Raw genomic sequence first — 19,900 nt, forward strand, 5'->3', positions numbered from 1 at the left:
GATTTATCCGATTGGCCCACCCTGAAGCTATTTTTATCCGAACTTTGTTTGGACAAAAAAACTTCCCGTGCGCAGGCAATGCCCTTGTATCTCCGTGAGAAATTTGAGGAACTCTAAGTCACAGAATTTAAACACGCAACACGGGGTCGAATCTGGCCCACCGAGTGTTTTAATCTGCCCCGCGTGGCTACATTCAAAGGAGCACAAGAGAAAAATAACTCGCAGTTTGAAATATGTTCACTGGATTTAGCCAAAGCCAGGCGCCCCTCACAAGGCAACCAGAGCTGTATTTTGATATTTTTCCTCTTTCACAAGCTCTTTTTTCTATCTCTTTCTCTCTCCTCTCTCTCATTTTTGTTCTCTCTCTCTTCTCACTTTATCTCTCTTCCTCTCTGTCTCTATTTTTTGTCTCCATTTTCTCTCTCTCTTTTTCCTCCCACTATGTCCCTTTCTCTCATTCTTTTTCTCTTTATATATTTATATCTTGTTTCTCTCTTTCTTCCTTCCCTCTTTGTCCCTCTCTCTTTCTATCACACTCTTTTTTCTCTTTTATTATTCCCTCATTTAGTTTTTCTTTCTCTTTTCTATTTCACTTTGCTTCTCCTTTTTTCTCTTTCCCTCTGTCGTGCTCTTTCTCTTTCATCATGTATTTCTTTTTTCTCCCTTTCGCTCTCCATTTTTCCCTCTTTCTTTTTCAATCATACCCTTTTTTTCTCTTTTCTCTCTTTCTTCCTCGCTCACTATTTCTCTTTTTTATCTCTTTTGTTTCTCACATTCTCTACTCTCTCTCTTTCTTTGTCCCACCCTCTTTTTCTCCTTTTGGTTTGAACAATTTTATTGACACTTTTAACTGCAAATAAACAATGTGAGGTTTGAACAATTTTTATCGACACTTTTAACAGCAATTAAGCATATTCACAATTCCGTTATATCATTTTCAAACAATATGACGTTTGAACAATTATTTTTAACAGCAATTAAACACACTCACAATTTCATTATATCGTATTCTAACAATATGAGGTTTTATCAACACTTTTAACAGCAATTAAATAAATTCACAATTTCATTATATATTTTTTTAACAATGTGAGGTTTGAACAATTTTTATCGACACTTTAAACAGCAGTTAACCTATGTGTAAAGGGCAATACTATTGTGCAGGGGCATAGCTCTGTCTTCTCAAGTGGGATTTCTTCCCACCCTCCCAAGCAGCATCCTCCAGTCCTCTGCCCGGGATGCTCAGATGGGTCCTCTCCCTTCTTGCTTCTACTTCCCACAACCACCCGAATAGCCAGGCCGTTGCTGCCGGTGTTATGCCGAGAAATGCATCTCGGCATAACAAGATATGCCTTCATAGCCAGAGATAGATGGGGGTGCATTTCTCGGCAGGCAAAAATGCACCCCCTCTTAAAACAGGTTCAATTGCATCCAGCGAGGTGTGTTTTTCACTGTGAGGATATGGGCCCACCACTAGTAACCAGGGTAAATTTCAGGGACCTGCGACCTTCATAGCCAGAGATAGATGGGGGGTGCATTTCTCGGCATAACACCGGCCCCTGTGAGATTTTTTTTTCTACAATTTCCCCCTCGAGCTCAAATGAGTATGTGTCACCTCTGCTTCAGGTTGCACATCACACTTTTTATTAAAGTTAGAATTCGCTACGAAAGCAGGAGTAGCTAAGCGGGCAAAGTGAATGTGCGGAGTCAACAGAGAGTGTGACGATTCGAATGCGGTGTGAGTGTCACATGTCGTCGCTGGCTGGCGAGACACTTTGACATCACGCTTCCCTCAAGTGACATTTACCGCACACGCCGTCGACAACTATTTCTCCAGAAAGGAGCCCGCAGAGTTAGAAAACAGGTCATGGCGAACGGCGACAGCCGTCCAACTTTGGAATCATGGCTCAGTAAGTAAACTGCGAAGTTGGTTTGGCGTTTATTTCAATGATCATTTGGACGCAATGTCAGCGAACGCATCTCCGCACGGCTTTTGTTGCGTTCACGACTCGTGACTATAGTGCTTTGCTAACGCTGTAAACAACACTTTTTTTTGCCTTTGTTTAATTAAACCAAAAAGTGCAAAACCTTCTATTTATTTCACGTTTTTTTATGATTACCGTTTTACCTTTAAAGTGGTACAAATAATATTTGGTATCAGGAAGTCGGGACCCTCAATACGTCGTGCTTGCGGAAGATGGGGGTAAAATTATTGATATTTGAATATTTTAGTGAATAAACAATTATTTTTCCTATATTTTTATTGACAAACAAACTTTGTGGTGATGACGCTACTTTCTTAGCTTTGGTGACATATAACCACGGTTGGGTAGGGTTACATTAACTTGATTACTTTCATTTACTTTTGGATTACTCCAATACCAAATATGCCAATAAAAGACAAAAGAAACTAAATAGGAATAAAATTACTATATTTTGTGCAGGCTTGGGGAGTAACGGATGGAACGGCAAAAATGATGTTGACAAGCTGTTTGGATTTATTTTGATTTTGTTTCTGTCGCATTTTATGTTAGTTTTGCCGGAGATCAAAGCCAGGAGAGAAAGCTTACCACGTGTTGTGACTCATCATTTTATTTATATTTAGTTTATTTTGTCTTTTATTAGCATATTTGGTGTCGGAGTCATCCAAAAGTAATTGAAAGTAATCAAGTTAAAGTAACCCTACCCAACCCTGCATATAACGACTCAGGGGCTAGTTACATTTGCACAGCCAACTACCCATTTAATATAAATTGACGTTTAGAAATAACATTCTAGGTTTATGTAGGAAAATTGGCAGTTAATCAAGGAGGCGGATGGTAAATTGACGTTTTAATTAATGTACAGTTATACAATGTAACTTCCAATATTTTTATTTTTAAACCCTGCTAAAGTGTTTTCTAAAAATATGACAATTCTACGTTGTAGATTTTCTCAACATCCTAAAATTTCGAAAACTATGACTGTACTATCTCAGTCCTATTCAATAACAAACTTTTAAAAAGAGGCTGCGGGTTGGTAGTTAAAGTTTAAAATATCTTCTACAATAGGTAAGTTATTAAAAGAAAAATGATTTGCCGGCTATCGTGATGGCACGTTGACGTTAATGTCTAGCCCTCTTGTGCTCCACTTTCATCTTTGGAATTGTAAGGGATTTAATACGTGTATTCAATCTTATTAAATAGTCTTTATTGTTAATTGATAACAACGTAGTGAAACATTGTATGCTATGGGATTAAACATGGCACTCCAATACGAGGACTAAATACTTTAAAAAGAAAATGAGGATAAAGCGTTCTCCATTCGGGCCCCTGTGCTGTGGAATGCTCTTTCCCCTGAGATTCGATCTGCAACCTCGGTGGAACTGGTTAAATCTACGCTTAAAACACACTTCTATTCTATAGCATATGAATAACCTATATTTCATGTTGACAATATCAGTGTATTATTTGTTATTGCAACATCCATTGCAGCCTGGTCATCCTGGAAGGGGGATTACCTCTTGTGCGGTCCCTTCTCAAAGTTTCTTCATTTTCCTCATGTTGAGGTTTTTGAGTTTTGCCTTGCCCTCATGTAGGTTTTAGATCAGGGGATGGTATAATAATAGTCTGTAGTTTGCAATAATCTGTGGTCTGTGCAGCCCTTTGAGACTCTGTAATTAAGGGCGTCACAAATAAACATGACTTGACAATATACGTATACTGTATTTTCCGAACCACTGGACATGGACCTGTTGCAAAGTACACTTGAATTTCTGGCAATTTTGTTTTTAGATGTGCCTCATATTCTGAAAAATACGCTAATATCTTAAAAAATATACGATAAAATAGTCTTTTTTTGTCCCACAATGGGGAAATTTCCTTTGTTACTGCAGCAAGAGGGTGAATAATGAATAACAGCTTGAATATGAACAGATGTCATTGGAACTAAGACAGATTGTCTGGAAAATGAGAGAAGAGTTTAGTTTCAGTGGGTAGTACAGATTTATGATGAAAAGTGTTTTTGTCATTTTCACTTTCAGAATTATCCATCCATTATCTGCACCGTTTATCCTCAGTAGGGTTGCGGGGGTGCTGGGGCCCATCCCAGCCATCTTCAGGCAGTGAGCAGGGGACCCCCTGAACTGGTTTCCAGCCAGTTGCAGGGCATTTCAGAATGATTTCATATATAAATTCTAACCGACTGTTTTACAGCCTCTAAGGCAGTGATTTTCAACCACTGTGCCGCGGCACACTTGTGTCGTCAGGTGTGCCGTGAGAAATTATCCGATGTCACTTTTAAAATTTAAAATTTTATAAAACATTTATGAATCATTTTCTGCAAATATGTCATTGTCAAGTGTCTGTGCTGTAAAAAAAAGGTGGTATTATAAATTATATTGTAATTAAACATACTGTTCAGTGTCATTTTACAACATTTTTGGTTAGTAGTGTGCCGCGAAATTTTTCCAATGTAAAAAAACGTGTCCTGGTTCAAAAAAGGTTAAAAAATACTGCTCTAAGGGACACTGGAATCTAAGGCCCATTTTCAAATTTCCTGCAAATTTGTTTTTTAAGTAGGCTTTATAGTTTGGAAAGTATGGTAATTACCAGGTATTAAACTCAGTGCAACACTTTTCCAGACCTTGCCACGGACCCCAACAATCTAGAAGACAGATGGGACTGCATCCAGGCCTTCGCTCAGTTGGTCAACAAGGAGGTTGACGGGTGAGCAAGGGCAATGAAATGAATGCTGGTTTTCTGTCGATGTTCAATTTTTACTGCACCCAAAGTGTTTCGTACGGTCGAAATGCGACAATGTTACCTCACTTCCATGTTGTCATTTTGACGTTGCCACATCTCAACGTGAGGAGCGACCTTAAACGGCTTCTTTAATCTTTGACATCAATTTGTGTGGACCGATTTTTTATAGACCAGAATATTAAGTCTTGCATCATCTTTTAACCATATTTCTCAGCCCCAAAACAACATTATAGCTGGATTCTTAATGTCTTCCTGAGTGAAACTGATATTTGTTTCAAAAGAAGTAGAATAAAGTGACCATAAATAAGCATGTAGGTTTATTTATCTACATCCTTTTTTGGGGGGTTCAACTTCCTGCATGAAAAGGCTTTAGTTGTATTTGCAACACTGCTTTAACAGCAATTCCACCGGTTAAAACAACAATCAATGCTTTTTTTAACACCCTTGGCATAATTGTAATATTTTTAAGTATATCTTATTTTTGTTTGTGTCAGTCCACAGGCGGCTCTATGTCTTCTTGCTCATAAAATCCAGTCCCCCCAGGATAAAGAGGCTCTTCAAGCTATGACTGTAAGTCATCAAAATCACAGTGTATTTTTCGTATGCCTTACTATTGTTTGACTTCTCAAGGCTCTTCTCCGTTTATTCTTACTGTAAAAGATTGTTTTTGTCATTTTGTATTGAGTAATAAACTAAATAAATCAATATAGTAATTATTTACAATTATTTAGTTCTTTATCATTGCTCATATTTATTTATTTTTTTGTTTTCCGGTCAAGTTATAATTATTTGTATTGACTTTAAGCACAAAAATGTCTCAAAGGAATGCACGGCCACAGTTACACCATCCCTCAAAACTCAAAAACCTTATCATGGGGAAAATAAGAACCCTTGATAGGGGACCATACAAGTAATCCACGTTCCAGGATGACCAGGCTGCAGTATATTATTGTATTATTCATTTATTGTGTTTATTTATTTAATATATTATAGTATTATTTGATATTTAAAATGAGGACATTTTTTGGTGCATAATATGAAATATTATATTTCAAAATATCAACAAAATGTGTTTATTTTAAGTTTTATCTTTTTTATTTGTAAAGTAAAATGAGAAAAATATGTATAATTTTTCTTATTTTATCCATTTATTTATTTAACTTCTTTTATTTTCAGTAAAATATTTCTTTAAATACATAAAATAAGTACATTATGCATATGACAGATAGAAGTATAATCAAAAATGAACAAAATAATCTTTTATCTCTGATTCCAAATAATTTTGCTTATTGTTAATATTTTTCTTATTTCGTGTGAGAAAAAATGCTATTTAATCCGATATTTTCACAATCCGATTAAATTGTTTATTTTTTGTATTACCTAGAAATATTATTATTATCATAAATATAGTAAAATACATGTCTCCCTTTGTCTAACAGAAAAAAAATTGTATTAACTGTAAAGATTCCTTTTAATAGGGACCGTAGTTGACATGCAAACACTGAAGTTGTTTAACTGGTTACCTAAAATGCGGGACTAAAGTGCAAACCTCTTTTGAATTCAAGTATGGAGTCATACTGTACTTTGTAAATAAGTTCATTGCCCATATAAATTAAAATTCCAATCAACTCTGAAATAGATTAAACCGCAACGTTGGGAAGACGTCCGGAAATACACTCATTACGCCTAATTGAACATTTGAAGTAAGTGTTATTGTCCATTGGATTTTACTCACTTTATTTTACACTCACTTTGTGAGCTCCACTGAATGCTGCTCTTCTCTTTGTTGACATGATCTTAAATAAGAAAACTCAATTTACATGAGGAGTCTGGGGATGATTTAATCTAGCAATTCAAAATTTTATCAGGGTTACATATCGCCAGAATCAATAGAGATCCTCTAATTTCTCCTTGACCCTAAAAAGGACGTGCCTACAATTTCGACATAACCGCGGTCCGAGAGTAATTCGTGCGATTAACTTTTATCACATGTCATGCCGAACACAATGGATTTCCATCGGCCATCCATATCTCACGTTGTGGTTCCACTTTAAAGTGTGACACGCTTGATCTTCTGACCATTCATGTGACACGCAGCAAGACAGTTCTTCTGGAACTTTAGCAAAGAGGATTCATCGGTATTTTATTCCGTCCATTCATTTGGCAGGTTCTCGAAGCCTGCATGAACAATTGCGGGAAAAGGTTCCACAGCGAAGTAGCAAAGTTCCGGTTCCTCAATGAGCTCATCAAGGTGCTGTCGCCGAAGGTAAGGATGTAGCTTGTGCTGGATTTATTTGAGAAGCTCGTTAATTGTTTTGTATTTTAAAACTTTAAAAACATCTCCAAACTGTTTCAGATGAGATGATTCTTTTTTTGAAAAAAAATATTCACTTTAGATGAACCACAGAGCAATTTCCTGTTGCAAAATCTAGGGAGTAAAAAAAAACTACAACAAGTAAGATATTAATTTTTTTAAATTAAATTGTTACACTTGCAGATCATTTTGTCCATATTATATGGTTTATTATTTTAGGTAATGGTCTTTGACACCTCAATAAATATTTTACACAACTATAGAAAATTTCCTTCCCTTTATAAATCTGTGATTTTAAATGTTTACACATCCCTTTCATGTAAAATTCGAATTTATAATTCAGCAGTCTCAGTCTCCAATTACGTGGGGGCCGCCAGAGCTAGGGTCTCTGTGAGTTTGGGCCAAACGGGGCTTTTCCACAAGAAAAGCATTGATAACCTATTTTACTGTTATGAAAAATATTTTAAAATATTTTTTCTACACAAAATAAGATTTAAACATTTAAAACACAAAACTAAACAATGTGGTGTTTTCGCTTATTTTTTATTATGTTATGCTTAAGTTTTCTTGGGTAGACCTATATGAGGGTTGGGGCAGTAACTGAGGCAGGGGTGCTCAAAATAAGGATGATATTTAATAACAAAAAGAGGTACAAAGTCGAAAACAAATGGTCACAAAACAAGGAAATGTACAAACAAAACAAAACCCCTCAGAATCCAAACCACAAGCAAAGACCTAAATCAGAATTAGAAATACAATGAACAAAGTAACAAACGAACTAGAGGGCACTAAACAACTAACAAAATGCCCAAACAAGAAAACCACACACAAAAAACCTGATGCAGCAATGACAGAGAAAATGAATATAACCTGATCCTGTGCGCTGTCCAAAATGTCTATATAAAGTGTCAGGATAATTAGGGACAGTTGTGTGTTGATAGGACTCACCTTTGCCTTGTTGTAACCCGGTTGGCGCCCTCTCGATTAAGATTCAGATTCAGATTCAGATCTACTTTATTGTCATTCTAGTACACGTGTATACAGAACGAAATGTCGATACATCTGACCCGCACAGTTTCCTTGAATGTACAGATATAAATAAAATGTTGTATTGAGTTGTAGTATTGAGTGCTAATAATATACTAAATAATTATGGCTATGTATAGTATTTTACAGTAGCGCAAATAGTGCAAGAGGGGTAGCCAACCAGATGTGCAAGAATGGCAATCAGGTAAACAAGTCAGGTAAACAGAACAATAACACTGTAACAATAACACTGTAAGTACGATAGTGCAGAGAAACAGATGTGCAAGGAGTGGCTAGCTATACAGAACTGCCAGTAGTGCAAAAAGTCCAAACAGAACCCACAGATGTACAGATTAGCAGCAGTTTAGATTTACTATGTGTTTGAGTGACCATTTAACAGTCTAATGGCCAGGGGGACAAGACTATTGTGGAACCTGGTGGTCCTGCACCGCACACTGCAGTACCTCTTCCCAGAGGCTAGCAGAGTGAACAGTCCATGATGGGGGTGAGAGGGGTCCCTGATAATGTTCTTAGCTTGGGATAGGCAGCGCTTCTGGCCAATCTCCTGAATGGAGGGAAGAGAAGTCCCGATGATTTTCTCTGCTGTCCTCGTCACCCTCCTCACACTACCCCAGTCGGTAGCGCTGCAGCCTCCACACCACACAGAGATACAGCTGGTCAGGATACTCTCTATGGTGCCCCTGTAGAATGTGATGAGGGAGGGTGGGGGCAGGCGGGCTCTCCTCATCCTCCGCAGGAAGTACAGGCGCTGCTGTGCCCTCTTAACCAGTGATGCAGTGTTCACGGACCAGGTGAGTTTGTTTGTGATGTGCACCCCTAGGAACTTGATGCTGCTGACAACCTCCACAGCCTTGTTGTTGATGAAAAGTGGGGCATGGTTGGGCTGGTTTTTTCTGAAGTCGACAATGATCTCTTTAGTTTTGTCAACATTTAGGACCAGGCTGTTGTCCCTGCACCAGCCCACCAACTGCTCCACCTCCTCTCTGTAGGCCAGGTCGTTGTCGTCCCTGATGAGGCCCACCACTGTTGTGTCGTCCGCAAACTTCACGATGTGGTTTGTGGCGGACCTAGGGAGGCGTATTATCTAGCAATTCAGGGTGGCTCTCTTTAATTTCATTATGCATTGTATATGCTTTTCATTCTTATTACTACGAAAATAAACAAATCAATAAATCAGGGGAAAAAAATAATCCATAATTCGCATTGGCTGTACTTACCTCAAGCTTTCATATTAAGAGGGATGAGGGATGCTCAAACCATCATCCTGGGGGCTGCAATTAGCCCCCGGGCCGCAAGTTCGAGACCCCTGATCTAATTTATTGTTTTTGATAGACAAATGGCCACTGTAATAATAATAATAATAATAATTTCCTTTGTATTGTCATTCTTTGTAACAATGTACACAGAACGAAATGTCGATACACCTGACCCAGGTGCAATCGACATTTCGTTCTGTGTACATTGTTACACAGAATGACAATACAAGGAAATTATTATTATTATTATATTGTAGCGAGCCGATGCAGCCGCAGCCAACAGAGGGCGCCGCCATTTTACCAATGTTATAAGTCTTAGGTATGACTCGGCCGAGGCGCGAACCAGCGACCTCCCAGTCTCAAAGCGGGCGCCCTACCATCTAGGCTGTAGGGCCAGTATCAGCTACTTTTGTCATACATGTACCTAAAACGACTTGTATTTGCACCAATAACGATTTCTGGTATCGGTATTCGTCCATCCCTAATGTTAATAAATGTTTTCAGGAAAATAACACAGTTTAGCAAAATAATCTACCTCTACCATATAAAATGATTTAGCTCATTTTATTTATTATGTTCTTATTTTAATAAAATAATGACTTGAAAATGTGCTAACATAGGAAAGTAGGGGAATAAGAATGTATTTTTGGCAGTGTGGAAGCAAAATTTACAGATTTAAATATCTTCATTTGACTTCTGAGTTCTGAGGTCATGAGATCGAGCCTACTGTGTGGAGTTTGCATGTTCTCCCAGTGCTTGCGTGGGTCTCCTCCGGGCACTCCGGTTACCTCCCACATTCCAAAAACATGCATGTAAGGTTAAATGGCCGGTCTAAATTGTCCTTAGGTGTGAATGAGCGAGCGAATTGTCTGTCCCCGTGTGGCCTGGGACTGGCTGGTACCCAGTTCAGGGTGTCCCCTCCCCACTGCCCGAAGACAGCTGATATGGGCTCTTGCACCCCGCGACCCTACTGAGGATAAGCGGTGCAGATAATGGATGGATGACTTAACCACTCATCAGAGTTCTTTTTATTCTATTCTAACTTGGTGAATTTTCCTGTGCAGTACTTGGGTTCGTGGACTTGCCAGCCAGTGAAAGATAGGCTGACTCAGATTCTTTATGGTTGGACGATCTGGCTCAAAGACGAAACAAAAATTCAGGAAGCATACTCCATGCTCAAGAAACAAGGTACGTTAAAATGCCAATTAATGTTATTATCATCACTTCTCAGCCCTCATTCAATGTGGTCACTTTAGGGATTATTACAAAGGATCCCAAACTGTCTGATAAGATCATAATGCCCCCTCCATCTCAAAGATCCAAAGACTCAGTATTTGACCAGGAAGACAAGGCGACGGTGTGTATGTGAACGAGTGTGTGTTAAAGGAGGTATTTTAAAAAAAATATATATAATAATCGCCCGTTTTACATTTTCTTCCAGCTCCTAGCTAGATTATTAAAAAGTGGACGTCCCGAAGATTTGGAAGATGCCAACAGGCTTATTAAAAGCACCATAAAAGAGGTGAGGTAGCTTATAAAAGAGTGCCGATTTGTTCACTATTCCCCATTTATTTGACTTGGTGTGTTTTAGGAGCAGGATAAGGCAGAGAAAAAATCCAAACGTGAATCTACTCTCAAGGCGGTGGAGAGCAGCACCAAGCAGCTTAAAGCGATGTTGGACGAGCACGCCGGAGAATCTGCACAGCCTAGTGGTAAATTAAAGGTACATCATTAGCTTTTATTATATATGTTGTATTTATTTGTTTATAACGCGCACTTTTTTGTACCCAAAATTAGCTCAATGTTTGAGGGGGCATTGTGAATAAGGTTTTACGGTAGTACATTACCATATCTGAGCAGTAATTGATCAGTCGAAAAAATCGCTGACCACAATTGCACAATTTTTGATGCAATGGAATTCAAACCTGAATCGTGGCGGTGAGAGCACTGATCCTTAATCACTAGGCCACTAGTGTATGGATGACTGGAAAATGCTTTAGCTTTTATCTCATCATCACACTATTTTTGACTACGGAACCACGTTGTTGAACACGTTGGGCCATGATTAAAAAAGTTTATTGACAACTTAAAACATGAACACAATACCTAAATAAAATTTACAATTGACTTCTATTAAGTGCTAATAAGTGATTTAAATCATGGTCCCACATATTCAGCAGTGGTATTAAAAATAGCGTAATGATTAGAAAAAATCGAATGCCTTTTCCTGTGTCATCTATAACCCACCACTATTGCATGTATTGTTACATGTAAGGCCGAATTAGGCACATGCGATGCAGAGACAATACCGACTGCCCAAAGGGTTCAGTCCAGTGTATATAGGACACAATTTTAACAACAGTTTACAGTCAAGGTGTTTCACAAACGGGCTGTAATCTATGTTCATTGTAACACATAACAAACTTTTTACCCCAAAAGCCCTAGCAAAGAACATAGAGCAATTTATTGGGTGAGCGATAGGAATGGGTGGAGCTATGCACGCTTTCTCCACACCCAGCGCCGTCTGCACTGATAGTATATAAGTTGGTATCCTTCTTTGCAGTATTTTGTGACATTTTTAGAAAATAACTTTGCTTGCACCTTTTTTAAACCATTATTTAGGACAAAAATGGCAGTCAAAATGAGCCTCAACTCTTTTAAGTAACTGCAGGAGGGAGATGAATTTCAAGTGGTATATTTATATTGCTATGGGACACAAGCTTTGGCATTATTATTTTTTTCATAGATTTAAATCATCAAACATCACACAGTCAAAAAATGAATTTACTTTTGTCTGTAGAGCGTGTTTGGTGGTTTTGTTGAATTTTGTCTTAAAATATAGTGTTGCTCTTTCTCAAAAGGGTTCCCGAACCCTCGTTTAATGGTTAAGAATTGGCGCTCTCAATGGCCAGATCTGGGTTTGAGAAACTAAATTTTATATCAAAAACTAGGGCTGAACTTTACACACGAGTGTGAGTTTTACACAAATCAACACGGTAACATATGAAAAGGGCTTCTATATTATTTTGTGTCTATTAATCTGTACTTTGCAGTTGGCACTATAATAGGTAATTGTTTAACCATGTATAAGGAACTTTACTATATTTATTCAGTATCCATTTGAGGTTATCATAACGGCTAGCTGGTTTTGCTAAAAAATGAACCTACGTATGTTTGTTTTTTACTTACTACAGTTTTTTAACTGATTATGTCTTTAGAAAGAAACACACACTTTTGAAGTCCGCTTAAGGGAGGAGGGAAACAGATGACAGGTTTTATTAATCGTTCAAAGTGTAAGTGTCTATTATTTGACACCTTGATATGCCATAAATCTTCAGCGGTATTTCTAAATGCTCAATCATTGCTCAATTATGGTAATGTACTACTGTAAAACCTAAAAACGAGTCCTAAAAAGGAAGAATACAAACTATGGGTACATGGAGTAAGCAAAACGCACCATGCATGATTTTTTTTAAACAATCTATTTGTGTAATACAGCTGCCAATAAGTATTTGAACACCTGTGTATCATCTAGAATTCCGACCCTGAAAGATCTGTTAGTCTATCCATTAGAAGTCCACCTGCACTCTATGTATCATCCTGAATCAGATGCACCTGCTTGAGGTCGTTATTTGCAAAAAGACACCTGCCCACCCCGTACAATCAGTAAGACTTTAACTTGTAACATGGTGAAGAACAAAGAGCGGTCAAAGGAAACCAGAGATACAATTGTAAACCTCCACAAGGCTGGAAACGGCTACGGAGAAATTGTCAAGCAGTTTGGTGAAAAAAGGTCCACTGTTGGAGCAATCATTAGAAAATAAAAGAAGCTAAACATGACGGTCAATCGCAATCGGAGTGGAGCTCCATGCAAGATATCACCTCGTGGCGTCTCAATGATTCTACGAAAGGTGAGGAATCAGCCTGAAACTACACGACAGGAGTTAATCAATGGCCTAAAGGAGAAGGGACCACTGTTTACAAGGTTACTGTAGGTAATACACTGAGACGTCATGATTTCAAATCCTGCATGGCACGAAAGGTTCCCCTGCTTAAAGCAGCACATGTCAAGGTCCGTCTTAAGTTTGCATATGACCATTTGGATGATACAGAGGATAGATAGATAGATAGATAGATACTTTATTCATCCCTGCAGGGAAATTCACATTTCCAGCAGCATCCCTGAGCTGAGAACAATACAATAATAAAGCAAAAAGAATACAATATACAAATACCCAATGTGACGTGCTAATACCCACTGTAGCGTGTTATATAGAGTATCTAGATAGTGCTACACAGAATACACATTGCAATAAAATTCGGCAATATGCAATGTAGGGGGTGTGGTTTAATGTGGGCCTTTACTCTGCCGGGTGGAGTTAAAGAGCCTCATGGCATGAGAAATAAAAGATCTCTTAAGTCTGTCCGTGGTACAAGACAGTGACAGCAGTCTGTCGCTGAAGACGAGGAGTCATGGGAGAACGTTTTGTGGTCAGATGAGACCAAAATGGAACTTTTTGGTCATAATTCCAGTAAGCATGTTTCGAGGAAGAAGAATGAAGAGTACAATCCGAAAAACACCATCCTTAATGTGAAGAATGGGGGTGGTAGCATCATGTTTTGGGGTGTCTTTCTGCACATGGGACAGGATGAGTGCACTGCATTAAAGAGAGGATGACTGGGGCCATGTATCGTGAGATTTTGGGAAACAACCTCCTTCCCTCAGTCAGGGCATTGAAGATGGGTCGTGGCTGGCTCTTCCAAATCAACAACGACCCGAAGCACACTACCAGGAAAACCAAGGAGTGGTTCCCTAAGGAGCACATAAAATGTTCTAGTATGGCCCTAGTTTGTACTTAGTTTCTTCACTGTTTATGTGCTTGATTATTTTTAATTACCGGTAGCTGGAATAAATAAAAGCTTTGTGAATCCTAACGGGCTTACATTGCCTTATCCTCAAATGTCCGGAATACCATTTTAGATCCCATAGGGTAATTAAATATTAAGTATTTCACAAACGTGTCTTCCATATTTCAGGACCTTTATGAGCGCTGCGAGCGCTTGAGGCCGAGTCTCTTCCGTCTGGCTAGCGACACGGGGGATGACGACGAGGCGCTGACACAAATCCTGGCGGCCAACGACGATCTCACCCTGGTTGTCAACGCCTACAAGGAGCAAACTGGCAAGCCAGATTGTAACAGACGTCGCAAAAGTTTTGAAGAAAAAAACAACAGTGAGGCCGCACGTCCAATACATCATTTGCTTATTTTTTTGGTCTTGATTTTGTGTAATTGTTTTGTTATCGTAGCTCCCGTAAGTCCCCAACAGATCAAAAGCTACCACCTCATCGATCTCTCTGCTCTCGACTCACCTGGGATGGACAGAAAAACCGACCCGTCTTTGTCAGACTCATCACCTGTTTTCTCCACTTCTCTGGAAAGCTGCACACCAGCCTCTGAGCAGAACCTTCCACAATCAGGCAAAAATTGCTTTTTTTCCCCCCATCTCCGTAACTGTGATGACCCTCAAGGCATTTTGCCGATCTTCTCTTCAAATCATTCTAAGCATTTTTGATAGAATATGTCCCACTGTCACCGCTTACTGCTTATTCAATCAAGAAGAGGTTGGACTTTCTTTTGCATCTTGAGGATTTTCATTTGGTCCTCTCCTGTTCTTTCAAGCTTAAAATTCATTGAAGTCTTCTCACCATATTTTGATTGCCTATGATCATATTTATATAAACCATTTTGCATATTTAATGAACGGCTTTCACTTGTTTCATCTGGAGCGACGAAAGCATGACCAATTGCCGAGGTGCTTAACTTGTTTGGGTGTTTGGGCATTTGGGTTGGCCATGGTCCACAAAATGTTTGTGTTCTTTGCTACTTTTTCCTTTTTTATTTTCTTTGTTTTGGTGTATGGGGTTGCGGTCGGTCACCCCTCTCAAGGGATATGACCAGGGTAGATAGATAGAATTAACGGCTAGCTAAAACAGATTTGATTTCAGTTTGTAAACATTCCTTTTTTTGTCCTTTGTAATATAAGACAGATTTTTCTTTAAATTATTGAACCAAAAGAAAACAATTGGTGACAATTCAGTGATGTTGGAATGAAGATGAATACGTCAAAATGCTATAAAATTAATATGTTTTCAATAAATAATATCAGTCGTTTGTCGGTATTACTTTTCACAAATTATTGACCAATTCAAAGCAAGATAATATTTGAGCACACAATGTTTTGGGGATCAGGGAGAAAGATGACTAAAACTACAATTTTCTTTCACTTTGAAAAAAAAAGCTAGGTAGTTTTTGCATATTTTCTGACACTTTTAGTGCCAAATTTTTACGATTTTATATTTTTGATACCTCTTTGATATTGGCAACCTCACATGTTTTCTATCCTTGACAACCCTTTTTAACCTGTTTTCTGTTGCTGTAATGTTATTAACCAATCCACCTATCCATTATCAGCACCACTTATCCTCAGTAGGGTCGCGAGCGTGCTGGAGCCCATCCCAGCTATCCTCAAGCAGTGGGCAGAGGACACCCCGAACTAGTTGCCAGCCGGCAATGTTATTAACCTATAATAACCAATAATTCTGATGTATTGCTCATTTTATCAAATCTTCCATGGAACAGTATTTAGTCCAAGATGTTCCACACGAAAAAGGATGTGTGCAGTGCAGTTTATTCCCCCTGTAACGCAACTTATTGTAAATTTCCTCTTTATCGGTCCTTTGTACATTTCCTGATGCATAACTTTGTCACACCCTTTGATTCCAGACTTACTACTTCTGGCTCCAAAGTCGTATTATGATGAGCTAATGCAGGTAAGATTTTCAACTGGAAGTCCGAGGTTTAATTGTTTTATTATTGTGATGAAAAAAATGCAGCTTCCTTTGGTTACCCACAGCTCAATGGAGTCGTCAATCATACGGATAAGATAAGCGCCCCTTCACTGACACCTCGTGGATTTGAAGAAAATGGTTCATCCAATGAAAGTAACGCATGGTAACCAAAACTAGAACACTTTTACCTACATGGCAATATTAATTTTGTCCGCTAACGCCATTGATGTTTTCTTCTCTCTGTTTCTTGTCAGTTCCACAAATCCACAATTCACAAGTCTAGGATCTTGTTTACGTCCTTCTCAAGCTCCAGCAGCTTTGGAAAATGGTGCTTGTCCGCAGCATGTACTGAAAAATATCTTTGTTCCGATGGAAACCATCAAGTCTAGTGAGTAACTAAATGCCCTGATTGGACAAAAAGGAGCAAAATTGATCTTGAAATCAGACAAGTGGGTACAGATTAGATGATAGATACAAATATTCTTCTAAGGGCTGTTGTTAAATCATGCACTGTTTCTTTTTCTTCTTTTGGACCATAAAAATGGCGTATAATTTCCTTGTTTTTGTGATATACAAAGGAGGTAATGATGAATAAATAATTTCTTCTGTTTTTGCCATCCGACACAAGCAAAGACAACTGCTGAGGTTGCCAGGGTTGTTTCACATTTTGACTGTTAATATTGTGCCTAGGTCATTATTTTGGCTTACTATCGGTTGTTTTGACTATTTTGCAAGGTGTCATGGTTGCTCATTGCCCTCACTTGGGCCCGCCCGTTTGGCGCCAGCTGCTGCTCGTTGCCTGATTGTTTTCCCTCCTGTTTAAACTCAATGCTCTCATTCACTCCTTGTCAGTCCGTCAACGAACCTCTGCACTTACAAGACTTGTGTTTTGACTCTGTCTGGTATCCTGCTCGTGTATCCAGGATCCGGTACGATCCCGCCTGTCTCGTCCTGTCCGGTATCTTGCTCCAGTATCCGGTATCGATCCCGTTTGTCTCGTCCTGTTCGGTATCTTGCTCCAGTCTTCACTATCCGGTATCGATCCCGTCTGTCTCCTGTCGATATCTTGCTCCAGTCTTCAGTATCCGGTATTGATCCCGTCTGTCTCGTCCTGTCCAGTATCTTGCTCCAGTCTTAAGTATCGATCCCGTCTGCCTCGTCCTGTACGGTATCTTGCTCCAGTATCCGGTATCGATTCCGTCTGTCCTGTCTGTTATCTTGCTCCAGTAACTGGTATCGATTGTGTCTGTCCTGCCCTGTCCGGTATCTTGCTCATGTATCCGGTATCGGTCCTGTCCGGTATCTTGCTCCAGATCCGGTATCGATCCTGTATCTGGTACAATCCCGTCTGACCTGTCTGGTTTCGATCTCTTTTGCCCAGCGATTGCCGAATCACTGGCGTTTCTGTTCCCGTGCATGACTGCCCCGTTCCCGTAAAATAAAGCTTGTGTGAAAATGTTACGCGTCTGGGTCCTCCGTCTGTTCGGATTCTGACACAAGGTTTGTTATTTTGACTATCATGCGCTTTTATGTCATTGTCACTATTGGCCAATCATGTTGCTCTTCTTTGATTTTCACATCATTTAGGACTGATCTGCTTTTTGTAACAGAAGAAATTTAATAAGAATTTTTACAACAGGATATTATCTGAGGGTTAGGTGCTGTTCATAAGTACAAAATCCCGAGAGGTCTTCTCTCCTTTTTTGAGTGTCGACTAAACTATAAACTTATCAGCTGTGTGTTTTCCTTTTTTTCACAGGTCAACTGGAGCCTATCACAATATACGACCAGGGCGGCATTCACGTATCACTTCATTTCGCCAAGGATCCGCCGCCAGACCATCCCGGTATTGCCGTAGTCGTCATCTCCACGGTGAACACTTCCCCTTTGGAAGTGAAAGATTTCAACTTTCAAGCCGCTGTCCCAAAGGTGAAAACGTCTCAAACACGGAAATGTCCGCCAGCTGACGATTGAACCGTCAACTTTCCGCAGACCATGTCAGTGAAACTTCAACCTTCGTCGACAACGCAACTGCCTCCGTATAACCCCCTCGTGCCCCCGCCTGCCATCGCTCAAGTTATCTTGTTAGCTAATCCACACAAGGTGAGTTAGATCATATCTTGTTAGTTTTAGAAAGCTATTGTAATTGACGGACTCTGAGCCAATTCAATTTAAAGGGAAAAAAATGCTGTACTTCATTAACTGCACCTGAATATAAGCCGCATGTGCCCACGTTAAAACATGAGATATATACATACTGTAAATTCCGGACTACAAAGCGCACCTGATTATAAGCCGCACCCACCACATTTTAAAAAATGGCCACTTTTGTACTTACACAAGCTGCACCTGTATATAAGCCGCATGCGCCCACATTAAAATATCTAACACAATCATAAAATTAACCCAAACCCTAATTTGAGTCCCGTGATTTTGACTGAATATAATATACACAGTTCAAAAACTACAGTCGGCAAAATGAACGGAAAATGATACCGGTACTTAAGATTTGATCCAAACCTGCAGAGTCCAGGTCCCGTTAAAAGTAATCCAAGGAAAAAAAGTGTATATTTCCAAAGGTAAGGGTGGGGAAAAATATATATCCACTATTGTCTGCTGTGTCCACAAACACTCACCTTTACAGGTCCCCACTTACCGTCAACCCCCGCGTCTGTTACGCCCCTTCTATTTAATTGGTCAGTGCAGGACTTATCAGAATAAGTGTCCAAAGTGAATACAAATAAATACATTACAAAAATATACAGTTGCAAGTACATATTATACATGGTTACACATATTTACAAAGAAAGACGGTGCACCGAGAGAGCTTTCAAAGCTTTAATAATAATATTATAACTTTCATCCCAAACCGTGCCTGTGAAGGGTAGCATAACGCTACTAACAACACGCTCGCAATACAGTTAACAGGTCTGTTAAAAAAACATACCGTACATGAAGAAATCACGGTATACCGTTCTTATCTTCCTCCCTGTAACTGTCGTCATCAAAGTTGTCCTCCTTCAGTATGGGAAAGAGACTTTCTCATATAGATATCGTCCCACGCAAGGTAAAGTTGTGTGCAGTAGTTCTGCTTCCTTCTTTATCGGACTGCTCGATTGCGTTTAGCTTGTAAGCTGCGCCATGTGCCTTAAACTCGAGCGCCGCTGGCAGGTGTTAGAAAAATTACATAAATTGGCCGCATCACTGTATAAGCCGCAGGGTTGAATGTCTGGGGAAAAAAGTAGCGGCTTATAGTCCAGAATTTACGATATATACAAGAAAGAGGATACAAGGAAAGAGTTTTTAAATTTGTAATAACAAACACACAAGTAAAAGGCATCACGACACTGCAACACAAGTGACACAGCAAAAAACACGGCGGCGGCAACACAAGAACCAGAGCGCTAAGAGGGCTGGTTTAAAAGACACACATTGGTAAAAATCACTGAGACGCAGCAGCACAAGTACCGTAACACAGCAAAAAACAGCAGCAACGCAAGTAACACAGAGCAGCTACCAACTTCTTTTTCTACTATGTTGTTTGTTGGCGGTTGTGACATGAGTGTTCCACAACATCACCGGTCTCACTCTTACCTTTTCTGCTTGAATACCCCAGTTGGTAGTTGGATGAAATGCATACATTAGCCGCATCCCTGCATAAGCCGCAGGGTTCATTTTCATACCTGTCAAC

General features: G+C 39.3%; 1 protein-coding gene across 2 annotated transcripts in view; it reads left to right on the forward strand.

The window, feature by feature from the left end:
* Positions 1–1,735: 1,735 nt before the first annotated feature.
* The window catches only part of LOC148361211 (ADP-ribosylation factor-binding protein GGA2-like), a 22,651-nt gene continuing 4,486 nt past the window's right edge, over positions 1,736–19,900 (forward strand). The window contains exons 1-15 of one of the 2 annotated variants that reach the window (XM_088341946.1): positions 1,736–1,910; positions 4,622–4,706; positions 5,237–5,312; positions 6,910–7,008; positions 10,424–10,547; positions 10,616–10,716; positions 10,801–10,881; positions 10,951–11,082; positions 14,397–14,592; positions 14,668–14,838; positions 16,145–16,191; positions 16,275–16,372; positions 16,464–16,597; positions 17,969–18,138; positions 18,202–18,312. In XM_088341946.1, the coding sequence (XP_088198072.1) occupies positions 1,868–1,910; positions 4,622–4,706; positions 5,237–5,312; positions 6,910–7,008; positions 10,424–10,547; positions 10,616–10,716; positions 10,801–10,881; positions 10,951–11,082; positions 14,397–14,592; positions 14,668–14,838; positions 16,145–16,191; positions 16,275–16,372; positions 16,464–16,597; positions 17,969–18,138; positions 18,202–18,312 (1,668 nt within the window). In that variant the 5' untranslated portion in view covers positions 1,736–1,867. The remainder of the gene's footprint in view (positions 1,911–4,621; positions 4,707–5,236; positions 5,313–6,909; positions 7,009–10,423; positions 10,548–10,615; positions 10,717–10,800; positions 10,882–10,950; positions 11,083–14,396; positions 14,593–14,667; positions 14,839–16,144; positions 16,192–16,274; positions 16,373–16,463; positions 16,598–17,968; positions 18,139–18,201; positions 18,313–19,900) is intronic. The other variant, XM_088341947.1, reaches the window with a different exon arrangement.

Source organism: Urocampus carinirostris, chromosome 8 (assembly GCF_059441175.1).
Source record: "Urocampus carinirostris isolate Australia breed hairy pipefish chromosome 8, RoL_Ucar_1.0, whole genome shotgun sequence".
Taxonomy (NCBI): Eukaryota; Metazoa; Chordata; class Actinopteri; order Syngnathiformes; family Syngnathidae; genus Urocampus; species Urocampus carinirostris.